At 42.5% G+C, this 15,414-nt stretch overlaps 1 protein-coding gene across 2 annotated transcripts in view; it reads right to left on the reverse strand.

Moving 5' to 3' along the window:
• Positions 1-15,414, reverse strand: part of LOC138661932 (interleukin-13 receptor subunit alpha-1-like) — a 163,618-nt gene that overhangs the window by 21,563 nt on the left and 126,641 nt on the right. For both annotated transcript variants that reach the window (XM_069746940.1, XM_069746938.1), the window contains exons 6-10: positions 11,657-11,841; positions 10,070-10,215; positions 2,789-2,927; positions 688-772; positions 255-318 (exon numbers count right to left, since the gene is read on the reverse strand). In XM_069746940.1, coding sequence (XP_069603041.1) covers positions 255-318; positions 688-772; positions 2,789-2,927; positions 10,070-10,215; positions 11,657-11,841 — 619 coding nt within the window. The remainder of the gene's footprint in view (positions 1-254; positions 319-687; positions 773-2,788; positions 2,928-10,069; positions 10,216-11,656; positions 11,842-15,414) is intronic.

Raw genomic sequence — 15,414 nt, forward strand, 5'->3', positions numbered from 1 at the left:
AAGTTTGGACACACCTTCTCATTTAAAGATTTTCTGTATTTTCATGACTATAAAAATTGTACATTCACACTGAAGGCATCAAAACTATGAATTAACACATGTGGAATTATATACTTAACAAAAAAGTGTGAAACAACTGAAAATATGTCTTATATTCTAGGTTCTTCAAAGTAGCAGTCTTTTAAGTGTACATATTAAATGAGAAATGAAAGATATCTTACTTATGAAAGTGGTTTACTACAATCAACTCTTACCTGTAAATCGTTTTGAAACATCTTTCCAGGGTGAGGAATTGGAGGAAAAATCAAAACCTTCAATCTACAGAAATTGCGGGTAATAAATACAGAAAAAAAAATGTCAACACAAAATTCTGCAAACATATTTAAAAAAAAAATCAACCACAAAGCCGGGGACAATAGGACAACATTTCCAAAGAGTTTGTAGGTTTTTCCTGTATTTGCACCTATTTCCACTGGATTTCTAATGGCTGTGAGTGGTGACAATGCCTGTAGTGTGCGTCGGGATTTGTTTATGCTAGTGCTACGTTCCTTCCACAGAGCTCCCAAGAAATATCTACACAGCGCTGTACAGTATCTATATAGTACAGTACTATATTGTGGTGCACCTGGAGCAAAACGATCTAAGACTGGATACAACAGTGAAAATAAAAATGAATTTCTTCTTTACCTTTTTAGGTAGACAAGCAGAATGACTGCCATAATGAATGCAGCAGCTGGAATTAGGATGAGTAGCAATAAATATGTGTTGGTTTCTGCAAAATAGTAAGAAGTAGCCAGTTCAGCAGTTTCAATATATTATCTACAAATGGTCTTTGAGTTAATTTTGGAGAAAACCTTCCACCAGGCCCTCCTTCTTATCTACATATTGAGTATATATATATATATATATATATATATATATATATATATATATATATATATATATATATATATATATATATACAGTTAGGGCCAGAAATATTTGGACAGTGACACAATTTTCGCGAGTTGGGCTCTGCATGCCACCACATTGGATTTGAAATGAAACCTCTACAACAGAATTCAAGTGCAGATTGTAACGTTTAATTTGAAGGGTTGAACTGATAGAAAATGTAGGAATTGTACACATTTCTTTACAAACACTCCACATTTTAGGAGGTCAAAAGTAATTGGACAAATAAACATAACCCAAACAAAATATTTTTATTTTCAATATTTTGTTGCAAATCCTTTGGAGGCAATCACTGCCTTAAGTCTGGAACCCATGGACATCACCAAACGCTGGGTTTCCTCCTTCTTAATGCTTTGCCAGGCCTTTACAGCCGCAGCCTTCAGGTCTTGCTTGTTTGTGGGTCTTTCCGTCTTAAGTCTGGATTTGAGCAAGTGAAATGCATGCTCAATTGGGTTTAGATCTGGAGATTGACTTGGCCATTGCAGAATGTTCCACTTTTTGGCACTCATGAACTCCTGGGTAGCTTTGGCTGTATGTTTGGGGTCATTGTCCATCTGTACTATGAAGCGCCGTCCAATCAACTTTGCAGCATTTGGCTGAATCTGGGCTGAAAGTATATCCCGGTACACTTCAGAATTCATCCGGCTACTCTTGTCTGCTCTTATGTCATCAATAAACACAAGTGACCCAGTGCCATTGAAAGCCATGCATGCCCATGCCATCACGTTGCCTCCACCATGTTTTACAGAGGATGTGGTGTGCCTTGGATCATGTGCCGTTCCCTTTCTTCTCCAAACTTTTTTCTTCCCATCATTCTGGTACAGGTTGATCTTTGTCTCATCTGTCCATAGAATACTTTTCCAGAACTGAGCTGGCTTCTTGAGGTGTTTTTCTGCAAATTTAACTCTGGCCTGTCTATTTTTGGTATTGATGAATGGTTTGCATCTAGATGTGAACCCTTTGTATTTACTGTCATGGAGTCTTCTCTTTACTGTTGACTTAGAGACAGATACACCTACTTCACTGAGAGTGTTCTGGACTTCAGTTGATGTTGTGAACGGGTTCTTCTTCCCCCAATTAAGTATGCGGCGATCATCCACCACTGTTGTCATCCGTGGACGCCCAGGCCTTTTTGAGTTCCCAAGCTCACCAGTCAATTCCTTTTTTCTCAGAATGTACCCAACTGTTGATTTTGCTACTCCAAGCATGTCTGCTATCTCTCTGATGGATTTTTTTCTTTTTTTTCAGCCTCAGGATGTTCTGCTTCACCTCAATTGAGAGTTCCTTTGGCCGCATGTTGTCTGCTCACAGCAACAGCTTCCAAATGCAAAACCACACACCTGGAATCCACCCCTGACCTTTTAACTACTTCATTGACTACAGGTTAACGAGGGAGACGCCTTCAGAGTTAATTGCAGCCCTTAGAGTCCATTGTCCAATTACTTTTGGTCCCTTGAAAAAGAGGACGCTATGCATTACAGAGCTATGATTCCTAAACCCTTTTTCCGATTTGGATGTGGAAACTATCATATTGCAGCTGGGAGTGTGCACTTTCAGCCCATATTATATATATAATTGTATTTCTGAACATGTTTTTGTAAACAGCTAAAATAGCAAAACTCGTGTCACTGTCCAAATATTTCTGGCCCTAACTGTATATATATATATATATATATATATATATATATATATATGTGTGTGTGTGTGTGTGTGTGTGTGTGTGTGTGTGTGTGTGTGTGTATGTGTATGTAGAATGTGAATTTAAATGTGTGTAATGTATATATGTGAATGTGTACAAGTGTAATCAAATATGCCGTCACCGGTTATAAAAACTTACTTTGAACTTTCCATTCCGAACTCCAGTCGCTCCACAATGATCTGTCAGCTATTTTATCTGATAACTTAACCCGTACTTTGACTGCCCATGTGTCTTCACTCTTAAGGAGATTTATACACTTACTGATGCCCTCTATTACCTGAAAACACACATTTGATAAACATAAGAACAATTATTTGGAGAAAGAATTTATAAAAAGCAAAACAAAACAAACAAAAAAAACAGTAATTGCAGGGACAACAAATTTATACCTATATGCAGGGCCACCATCAGGGCATTACCGTCCTCGCTGGTGTCTGGGGCTTGGTGAGCAGAGGGGTGCCCGGACTCGGCCCCCCTCTTTTTGCTTCTGGTCATTGGGCCTCAGGGCAAAGAACCTGCAAGTTCAGTAACTGAACATGTGTCCTTGGACGCACGTTCAGTTAAATCTATTGCTGTGTGGGAAGGCTTCCCACATGGCAATAGTAAACAGCTGCTAGCCAGTCATGTACACGTCACCGGCGTATGACGTTGCGTCCGCACCTCAAAATGGCTGAGGGAAAGAAAGCCGCAGGACCAATGCCAGGTAAGGATAAATATAAGTTGGGGGGGGGGGGGGTTTACATTTTTTTTGTACTGAAAGCAGCAATACGGGAGCAGGATAGGAGAACACATGGGTCAGGTTGGAGACATTTGGGGCCGGAAGGAAACACATGGAGATGGGATGGGAGAACATATGCGGCGCTCCAGGGTCCTGGTCGTCACAGTGGTATTGCTTTCCTCTCAGGGAGAGTGATGCTACGTTTGGAGGCAAAGAAGGATAACTGCATCCAGGTATCAGAAACATGCAACAGATTTCACACTCCTGGCCACCAGGGGGAGCTCTTGCTCCTATTTATTAGCTCACTCCCCACATTGGTAAAACTGGTCGCCTGTAGGGAAAGTTAGTTAGTTGCTGGCTGAGCTTCGCTCAGTTAGTTGGTCCCTGGCAGGGGTGGGATCCTGTCAGAGAATGAAGGAGAAGGACACGGAGCTGTGCATGCCCTCAGAGCTGCAGCTCTTAGAAAGAGACATCGAAGGCAGAACTGTATTGCAGCAAGCGTGCAAGGAAGTCGTAGCAAAGGAGTGGATACCAGAAGGGAACCAGCATATGAATTCGAAAAAGGCGGAGGGCATCGCTATGTATACAGATATTAGGGCTCACCGTGGACTTGGGAAAAACTGAAACCTAACCAAAAGAAAAAAGATCATGTCCACGCATATGGGAGCACCACAAACATGTAGAAAATACAAAATTTTATTGGTAAGCCTTACAAAAAATTGTGTAACACATACAGAGAAACAATTCACACAGAGAAAAATTAGATTAAAAACATTAAAAGTGCAACATACAGCACAAAGCTTATACAGAAGTCATATCCTAGTATAGGGAAAATTACATCCCACATCCCTAACCCCTCCAAAACATTAATACAGTGGCCTAGAGTATAGGCATATACACTATAATTAGTATACAAGATGCGATATACATATATATAGTTCTCAAATCAAAGCAAAAAAAAAAAAAGGAATATATGCATATATATATATGGACCCACTGATATCACAGTACCATATAGCCCTACAAAGATGCAACAGAGTAAAACCTACTGGATATAATAAGATCCTACATATCCAAATCAAGCAAATACATACACCCGATAGGATCCAAATGCTAGAATCAGGTTAAGGCCGAATGCGTGCTGGTGGAAAAGAGCGGAGGGGAAAATGGAGAAGGGATGCGGGGTAAAAGCCCACGTGTATCGCCGCAGAGATAGCGGCTTCCTCAGGGAAAAGAATAGCTATTCTTTTCCCCTTTAGATCCTATTGGGCATATGTATTTGCTTGATTTGGATATGTACGATCTTATTATATCCAGTGGTCCTTTGATTCGCATGGCTTCACTGTTGGAGGCTGTTTAGGCATTTACCCTTCTTTGCCTGTAGGTTTTACTTTGTTCCATCTTTGTAGGGCTATGTGGTACTGTGATATCAGTGGGTCCATATATATATATACATATATATATATATATATATATATATATATATATATGCACATACATATATTCCTTTTTTTTTTTGCTTTGATTTGAGAACTCTATATATGTATATTGCATCTTGTATACTAATTATAGTGTATATGCCTATACTCTAGGCCACTGTATTACTGTTTTGGAGGGGTTAGGGATGTGGGGGATGTCATTTTCCCTATACTAGGATATGACTTCTGTATAAGCTTTGTGCTGTATGTTGCACTTTTAATGTTTTAATCTAATTTTTCTGTGTGAATTGTTTCTCTGTATGTGTTACATGATTTTTTTGTAAGGCTTACCAATAAAATTTTGTATTTTCTACATGTTTGAGGTGCTCCCATATGTGTGGACATGATCTTTTTTCTTTTGGTAAGGTTTCAGAAGGGGACCAGACCTACACAGGCTGCCTCCTTCTGAGGCGCAGAAGCCCGGTATCCGGAACACCGAGGGAGTAACAACCTTTACGCCTTGCTCCAGAGACCGGCAGGACAGCCAATTTCACGTTACCTGTCTGCCCTACACCCAGGAGGCACGGTGGCACCCCTTAGAGGCTGGGACATGATAGAGTCCCTATAAACCGCCTCAAGCCACCAGTCATACGGGTTTGTCCTATACTATGTGGGGGACAGAGAGAGAGACATTGCATCTGTGAGGACCTTATGTGAAGCCTTAGACAGTAAGGAACTACAACACTGCAGCGCAAGGGAAGGCTACTGATTTCCACCTGGACAAGGGGACTCTAGACTTGCCTCCAAACCGGCAGGATTCTGCCTGCCCTGTGATCTGGTGCCCTGGACTGTGGATGCTGAAGTCTTCAGTAAATTTAAAGAGACTGCAAACTTGTGTCCTCGTTCTTCACTGCGCCTCTCACCATCCACCATCTACACACCGGGAAGCCCTGGGGATATACTTCACCTGTGGGAAGGTATACTATCTAGCTGCCATAACATCACCCCAGCGGACCCCTCAAAAAGCAGCGTCGGTCACCCTGACTGAATACCACAGGTGGTGTCATGAACACAAACTCTATCCCTTTAAAGACCTTTCCCTTTTACGCGGACGTCCCAGGGCCACGGAACGGGTCAGCCACCGTGACATCCCCCTTGTGAACCAAAGGACCGGATACCGAGTACCCCACGGCCCCATGGGGGCGATCCACATACGGGGTCTCGAATGAGACACAAGAGGGCCAGGTCGGGGGACATTAACACTGTAAGGGCAAATTAAGGAATATTATTACTGCTGTGATGTATATTATTTTTGAGGATACTGTTTTCAGTGATGGGGGATGTCCTGTTACTGTGCAGGGAGGCACTGTCGTTTTTTTTTTTTCATCTGGGGTGGTATAGAAATTGGGGAATGTGCTCTAGATAACTAATTTTCTAGAGAGAGATGAGTACTGGCTGGAAGAAATTTTGGCAGTCTGCGCTGGATGAAGAAGAAAAGCGAAGATGACTAGAGACGTAACCAGTGTGTTACTTGTACACTTACATTATATACTATATACTTTATACAGAGATTCTGTGTATAATGTCATTGGTGAGTCAGTGTATTACCGGTACACTAACACTATACACTGTATACTATGTACAGAGCTCCTGTGTATAATGGCACTTATGGTAATATTAGTATTGTGTTTTTTTTTAATTAACGCTCGGTAATTTAGTATTCGGTCGCTTTGTGTTGGTAATATGTGGTCTGTTCATAGTGTGGCGGTATTTGTTCCTTGTATGTGGTATTATTTGGTCACTGTGGTAGTATTGTGTGATCTGGTCACGGTGTGGCAATATTTTTCCCTTGCATTCGATATTATTCTATCAATATGTCGTTGTAGTATCTGGTCTGTTCATGGGGTGACTATATTTGTTCCTTGCCTGCTGTATTATTGGTCATTTCAAAAAATGAATGTGACATATTCCCTTAAAGAAACAGACAAAAATTGACCTAAAAAAGTTTGGGTATTTTAACAAATTTTTAATTGGTTAGAGTAGAGTAGGGCCCGGCCAAAAGAGTCTACTTTGTCATGGTGGCAGCTTAAGAAATCTTTTGGCCAAAACAAATTCTGATGGCTATGTATGTGATATGGTGTTCGATGGGAACTGTAAGGCTGGAGTCACACTAGCGTATAGCATTTGATGCGAGAGTATCAGATGCGATATGCTCATGACACTCGGCTCCAGCTCTGCTACCAATGGGAACCAAGTGTCAGTGTTCTGTGTTCCGATCTTCTCGCATGAGACAATAACAGGATAGCTCCGGAGGAAACGGCAAAATTAATTTCTCCATTTCCTCTGCTGCCAGCGTCAGTGGAAATTGCATCGGGGAATATCACCCTAGTGCATTGCAGTGTTTTACACTCATAGACTTATATGGGTGCCTACGATCCGAATTCAGCATGTGATCGCAGCATGCTGCGTTTTTTCCTGTCCGATCGTGACTCGATCAGAGCAGGGGAAAAAACGCAATTGAGAACAGAAGCATAGGACTAAATTGGTACAAATGCTATCCGATTTTTAATCGGATTGCATTTGTCTGATTTAATCGCAAGTGGGAGCGAGCACTTAATGTGTGGTTGGTGAGGACGTGATGCAAAAGTGGAGTTTTTCATTGAGTGGGCGGTGGGACTGTGTAAGTCTCAAGGTGGCCAAAAAATGTAGCCAGTATGGGGCCCTAAAATTCCTGGTGGCAGCCCCATCTATATGTTGTATTTGACTTGTGCCTACATAAAATGATGTTTTCAATTAGTTTTTGTTTTCAATTATTTAATGGGGGCATCGAGAATAAAAAAAAAAAGCAAATCATTTTTAACAGCAAAAAGAAATGGTGTGGAAAATTATAAACTAACCCCAAAAACCAATAAAACAAAGCATGGCAAACACTGGATGTTTGGGCCCTCCATTCAAGTGAATGAGGTCCGGGTACTGTTCTGGCTCGCGAAACCAAACTTTTTCTTTCTAACTGTTCGGCCAGACCAGAACATCCAGTAGTCCACCCATCTCTACTTAGGAGCGCAGCAGCAAGCAGCAGGACCTCTACCTCCTCTTTTGTGCAAGAAGGAACAGGAGGAGCAGAGCCAGAACCCTGCAAAACGACCTCCAGCAGCCCACTAACATCCATGTGTCTGCTCAAACTGTCAGAAACAGACTCCATAAGGGCGGTATAAGGGCCCAAAGTCCACAAGTGGGTGGTTTGCTTACAGCCCAATAAAGTGCAGGATCATTGGCATTTGTTAGAGAACACCAAGATTGACAGATTCAACATTAGCACCTTCTGCTTCATGGATGAGAGCAGATTCACACTGAGCATATGTAACAGGCGTGACAGTCTGAAGACGCCATGGAGAACTTTCTGCTACCTGCACCATCCTCCAGCATGACCGGTTTGGCAGTGAGTCAGTAATGGTGTGGGGTCGCCTTTCTTTGGAGGGCCACACAGCCCTTCATGTGCTAACCAGAGGTTCCCTGACTGCCATTAGGTACCAAGATGAGATCCTCAGACCCATTGTGAGACCATATGCAGGGGCAAAAGGACCTGGGTTCCTTCTGTTGCATGATGCTAGGCCTCATATGGCTAAAGTGTGTCAGCAGTTCCTGCATGATGAAAACATTGATGCTATGGATTGGCCTGCTAGTTCTCCAGACCTGAATAAAATCAAGCACATCTGGATCGTCTCGTTCCATCCACCAATGCCACGTTGCACCACAGACTGTCCAGGAGTTGACTGAAGCTTTAGTCTACTTCAGGAAGGAGATCCCTCAGGAGACCATCCACCGCCTTGTCAGGAGCATGCCCTGGCATTGTAGGGAGGTCATACAGGCACATGGAGGCCACACACACTACTGAGCATCATTACCTTGTCTTGAGACATTTCCACTGAAGTTGCATCAGCCTGTAATTTGATTTTCCACTTTGATTTTGAGTATCATTCCAAAGCCAGATGTCCATGGGATATTAATTTTGATTTACATTGAGCATTTATATGTTTTATCGTTCTCAACACATTCCACTATGTAATGAATAAAGATTAGCAACTGGAATATTTTATTCAGTGATATCTAGGATGTGGGTTTTTAGTTGTCCCTTTTTTTCGAGCAGAGTATTATACCTGCTGTACTGAGACAATTTTAATTGGCTCTGCAGTGAGATCAGGGCTGCCATTACATCTCACACAAGAGTTACCAGCCTGTTCTGGACTACTCCTATGTGAGATATAATGAGCCCCGGCTGCTCTGATCTTACTGCAAAGCGAGTACATGTTGAGGACAGCAGATATAAGTACGATTACTGACAAATCTCCGGAAATGCAGTGTGGGGGAAGGGTATTACAGCAAAGGTTACCTGGCTATGAGAGGAAGAGAGCTAATAGAAGGATTTGTAATTCAACACAGCTAGTCTCAGCTGCACTGCCCCTCCCCCCACACTGACTAATGCAGGAGGTTAGAGCTGTTATTTTAACCCTATATTTCCAGGTAAATATTTTCCGAAGTGACAAGATTCTCTTTAAAAAAATATGTTAAAACATCAGTGTACACCTCTTACAATTCCAATGTATACCTATCCAGGGCATCCTTCCATGGGAGGTATATCTTGGCAGTCCTCTTAAAGAGAATCTGTCATCAAGCTTTTGCTATGAAATCTGAGAGCAGCATGCCGTAGGTGAAGAGACCCTGATTACAGTGATGTGTCACTTACTGGGCTGTGTTTTTCTGTTTCAATACAACTAGTGTTTTTTTAGCAGAAGATTATCACTACGTGACCAGATGCCTGCGTGCCTCATAGTCCATCCATGCCCATATCACCGATTAGCAGCTTTCTATCAATATACAGCGTACACAGAAAGTTGCCAATCAGTGGTGTGGGTGGAGTTATACACAGCTCAGCATTTGAGCTCTGCTAGATCTGCAATAGAAAAAACTGTAATTCTAAGTGATACATCATTGGAATCAGGGTCTCTGTCCCTACATTATGCTACGCTCAGATTATACATTAAAACCATGCTGATGGATTCCATTGAATGTAAACCATGTAAACCTAGGATAGAAGTCATAAAACAAAATTATGTGAATATGGCCTGACATCGTAAGCGCTCACTGATGCCTCCATAGTGCTTATCAGTAGGTCAGTAGAAATCAGGGTGCAAATGGAGGGGGAATAGTAAATTCAATATCAAACCATATGCCGGAGTCTAATTACCTAAATTCCACATAGTTTTCATGACATTAATGTTTTACCTTTAATGGCTCACCCCATGCACCAGAGGAGAACAAAAGAACTTCAGATGTCAGCCAACTTTGATAATAGGACTCTGTCCAGTTTATACACACTTGGTTGTTTCTTGCTTCAGATACATAGGTGATATTGGGACTTCTGAGCTTTACTGTCATGAAAAAGGCAACATTAGTACGACCATTCTGAACAGACTGCACTAACCGAACATTCCAAAAACAATTGTGATGGGTTAATAGCTGCACATCTCAACCATTCATTATTGGTCTAGGAGTTTTCTATTAAACAACTTCACATATACAATAGGTCACTCCAATAATGAGAATGAGATCTGGGAGAGTTTCCTGGTACATGCCCCTTCTGACTGTTTGTGACAACTGGAAGAATGATTGTCCAGAGAAGAAAAGGTGACCACTGCCATGGGTCCAGCCTCATGGCGCCAGTAAAGGATCCTGAGACCATTCATGTGTGGGTTTTCATTTCATCTGAGGAAGTGGGCTCACTTTTTGCCTAAGAACACTGCCATAAATTAAGAACGGGATCTAAACCTCCTCCAAGAACAACTTCTCCCAACAATCCAGGAGTAATTTGGTGATGAGCAATGCTTTTCTGGCATGACGGAGACCACATCACAAGGCAAAAAGTGATATCTAAGGGGCCCAGTTACTAAAACATTGACATGTTAGGTTCATGCCCTAGAAAACTCACTAGTAGGGATGGGTGAACCCGAACTGTAAAGTCACCGCACGAACACTGCCGAAAAAAGCCGAAGACTGCCGAGTGCAGTGAATATCGACAGAAGGTACTGAGTGGCCCCGGAAGCAGATGCGGCTGGGAGACAGCGGGACGGGAGGACGCGTCGCTGGACAGGTAAGTATAATTATAATGCTTATTGTTAATTTTATATTTTCTTTAACAGCCCCCCCGCCCCATCCCATATCTGTGAAGTCCAAGCTCGGAGTTAGGACGCAAGTTCGCCTCATCTCCGTCCCTGAACTCGAACTTTACAGAAAAACTCTGGCGAACCCGCCGATCCCGATCATCGGAGGGGTTCGCCCATCACTACTCACTAGATCTCAACCACCATTTGGTCAATTCTTAAAAAATAAGTGGACAAACAAAATACACAGAGATTGTGATAAACTCCGAGCACTGATGAGTCTAGAATGGGTCATCAGGCAGGATTTGGCACAGCTGCCAGGGAGAATTGACGACATCTTGAAAAATAAGGGTAAATATTGAGTCTTTGCATAAACTTAATGTGCTTGTCAATAAAAGTTGAAAAACTCATGAAATGCTGATAATTAATTGTACTGCAGTAACCACAGAAACATCCAACTAAAAGATCTAAAAACATTGAAGTAGCATAAAACAAAAAATGGCAGTCTCAAAACTTTAAGTCACCACTGTCATGGGACAATATGTTTTTCATGGTTCAATAAATTTTTTAGGAGATTTGGGTATTGCAGATGCAAAATTCTTCTTCAGTATGACTGTCAGGAGGTGCATTGTAACAATCGGATGGCTGATTTTGCGATTCATCTGCTTACCACAAAAACATTCTTTTGCTATCTACTTGGAGTTCCACTTACCTATAGTTTTGGCTTCTGTGTGATACAAGAACGGTTTTATACTGTATGATGTGTCTGTTACCACAAACATTAGCTCTTTCTGATCTTCAATAGTGTACTCATATTTGAAATTGCATCCTAAATACAATCCATCATGGGGGAAATAATCCTTACATTCAGCTCCGGTTTGTAATAAATCTTGAAATCTATAATACAATTAGAAGAAATTTTGAGATGTTACCTTAAAGAAGACAGGTCATCAGGTTCATAGTGGCCAGGATTTTGCTCTTGTTTTATTCCTGCTGTTTACCTGAGTAGTCCATTTTTAAAATTTTTTTTTTTTAGATATATTTTTAAATCTGCCGCATGGTACCAGATATATAGGCACTTTTTATTTGTTGCAATTTAGCAATAAATATATTTTGCCCCATTAAAAATAGAACAATGCAAAAAACACATATTTGGTATTGCTGCATTCGTAAGGCTATGTGCACACGTAGGAAATGTGGTGCAGAATTTTCTGCACTAAATCTGCATCTGCAGATTTGATGCAGTTTCTGTGCAGTTTCTGTGCAGTTTCTATGCAGTTTCTATGCAGTTTCTGTGCAGTTTCTGTGCAGTTTTTGTGCAGTTTCTGTGCAGTTTCTGTGCAGTTTCTGTGCAGTTTCTGTGCAGTACAATGTAAATCAATGAGAAAAGAAAAAAGCTGTGCACATGGTGCAGAAAAATCTGCGCAGAAACGCTGCAGAACTGCACAAAAGAAGCGACGTGCACTTCTTTGAAATCTGCAGCGTTTCTGCGCAGATTTTTCTGCACCATGTGCACAGCTTTTTTCTTTTCTCATTGATTTACATTGTACTGTAAATCACAGTGCAGTTCTGCAGCGTTTCTGCAGCAGAAAAATCTGCTGCAGTTCTGCACCAATTCTGCACTAAATCTGCATCGTGTGAGCCCGATCTATCAAAATGTAAAATAAATAAATCCAATGTCCTATTGACAACGAGAGAAGAAATCGAAACCACCAGAATTATGTTTTTTTTTGTCGGCCACAGCATTGCAATAAATGCAAAACATCGTATCTACCCCAAAACGATATACCGTATATACTCGAGTATAAGCCGACCTGAGTATAAGCCGACCCCCCTAATTTTGCCACAAAAAACTGGGAAAACTTATTGACTCGAGTATAAGCCTAGGGTGGAAATGCAGCAGCTACCGGTGAATTTCAATAATAAAAATAGATCATTATTTCCCCATAGCTGTGCCATATAGTGCTCTGCGCCGTTCATTATTGCCCTATAGCTCTGCCCCATATAGTGCTCTGCGCCATACAGTGCTCTGCGCCGTTCATTATTGCCCTATAGCTGTGCCCAATATAGTGCTCTGCGCCGTTCATTATTGCCCTATAGCTGTGCCCCATATAGTGCTCTGCGCCATTCATTATTGCCCTATAGCTGTGCCCCATATAGTGTTCTGCACCGTTCATTATTGCCCTATAGCTGTGCCCCATATAGTGCTCTTGCACCGTTCATTATTGCCCTATAGCTGTGCCCCATATAGTGCTCTTGCACCGTTCATTATTGCCCTATAGCTGTGCCCCATATAGTGCTCTGCGCCATTCATTATTGCCCTATAGCTGTGCCCCACATAGTGTTCTGCACCGTTCATTATTTCCCTATAGCTGTGCCCCATATAGTGCTCTTGCACCGTTCATTATTGCCCTATAGCTCTGCCCCATATAGTGCTCTTGCACCGTTCATATTGCCCCATAGAAAGCTCTGCCATTGTCGCTGCTGCTGCGGCTGCAGTAAAAAAAAACAAAAAAACACATACTCACCTCTCTTGCTTGCAGCTCCCGGCGTCTCGTTCCGGCGTCTCGTCCCGGCGTCTCCGCTCTGACTGATCAGGCACAGGGCACCGCGCACACTATATGCGTCATCGCGCCCTCTGACCTGAACAGTCAGAGCGCAGAGACGCCGGGAAGATGGAGCGACGCCGGGAAGATGGAGCGGCGCCCGACGGCTGGAACGCGGACAGGTGAATATTACATACTTACCTGGTCCTGGCGTCCGGCTCCTTCTCCCGGACAGCTGTCTTCGGTGCCGCAGCTTCTTCCTCTATCAGCGGTCACCGTTACCGCTGATTAGAGAAATGAATATGTGGCTCCACCCCTATGGGAGGTGGAGCCGCATATTCATTTCTCTAATGAGCGGTCCCACGTGACCGCTGATAGAGGAAGAACTGCAGCACCGAAGACCGTGGGACGGCAGGGGGAGCGTCAGGATCGCTGGAACTAGGTAAGTATGCCTCAGCGCCCTCTCCCCCTCACCCGCCGACCCCACCGCCGACCGTGACTCGAGTATAAGCCAAGAGGGGCATTTTCAGCCCAAAAATTTGGGCTGAAAATCTCGGCTTATACTCGAGTATATACGGTAAGTAAAAATGTCAGCTAAGGGTACAAAGAATAAGCACTCACAGAAAAATGAAAACGTTACATTTCTCGGAAAATGGCGACAAAAGCTAAATTTATTTTATTATTTTTTTATTTACAATTTTTTTCACCACTTAAATAATACAAAAATATACATGCTTGCTATCTGCGTACTTGTACTGACCTGGGCTCAGTTTTACCATATAGTGAACATGGTAAATGAAAACCCCAAAAAAAACATTTGTGTAATTGCACTTTTTTAGCAATTTCAATGCACTTAGAATTTTTTTTCCAGTTTAGTGTACTATGTGGAAGAATGAATGGTGTCATATCCATGTCATGAAGTGGTTAATATACTAACAGAAGACTAATTTTGCTCTACCATCAAGTGGAACAGTGTAAACTGAATTTACATTACTGTAGAAGTATATGGTTGTGGGGAGATGGCCACTTACTAAAGACTATAGGATAAATGGACGTTGAGCGGAGTCCACAGCTCTGCGAGATAGACTTTTTCCAGCACGGATCACCAGTTGCATCGATATTGTTGTGTTTTATTAGATATTTTCTTGCTGTGGTTTATTAGTGATTTGCTTGCTCGTCAGTTCATCCTCAGGAATCAATTTTTACATTCAGTGACAGTAAGCAGAGGAGAACGAGCAGGCTAGATCTTATGTAAACCTAAAGGTACCTTCACACATAACGATTTCGTTAACGATATCGTTGCAACGTCACGCTTTTTGTGACGTAGCAACGATCCCGCTAGCTATCTCGTTATGTGTGACAGCGACCAACGATCAGGCCCCTGCTGGGAGATCGTTGGTCACTGGGGAATGATCAGGACCTTTTTTTGGTCGCTGATCACCCGCTGTCATCGCTGGATCGGCGTGTGTGACGCCGATCCAGCGATGTGTTCACTTGTAACCAGGGTAAATATCGGGTTACTAAGCGCAGGGCCGCGCTTAGTAACCCGATATTTACCCTGGTTACCATTGTAAAAGTAAAAAAAAAACACTACATACTCACATTCCGATGTCTGTCACGTCCCTCGCCGTCAGCTTCCCTGCACTGACTGTCAGTGCCGGCCGTAAAGCAGAGCACAGCGGTGACGTCACTGCTGTGCTCTGCTTTACGGCCGGCGCTGACACAGTCCGTGCGGGAAGCTGACGGCGGGGAACGTGACAGACATCGGAATGTGAGTATGTAGTGTTTTTTTTTTTTTTACTTTTACAATGGTAACCAGGGTAAATATCGGGTTACTAAGCGTGGCCCTGCGCTTAGTAACCCGATGTTTACCCTGGTTACCCGGGGACTTTGGCATCGTTGAAGACAGTTTCAACGATGACAA

This window comes from Ranitomeya imitator, chromosome 2, assembly GCF_032444005.1.
Source record: "Ranitomeya imitator isolate aRanImi1 chromosome 2, aRanImi1.pri, whole genome shotgun sequence".
Taxonomy (NCBI): Eukaryota; Metazoa; Chordata; class Amphibia; order Anura; family Dendrobatidae; genus Ranitomeya; species Ranitomeya imitator.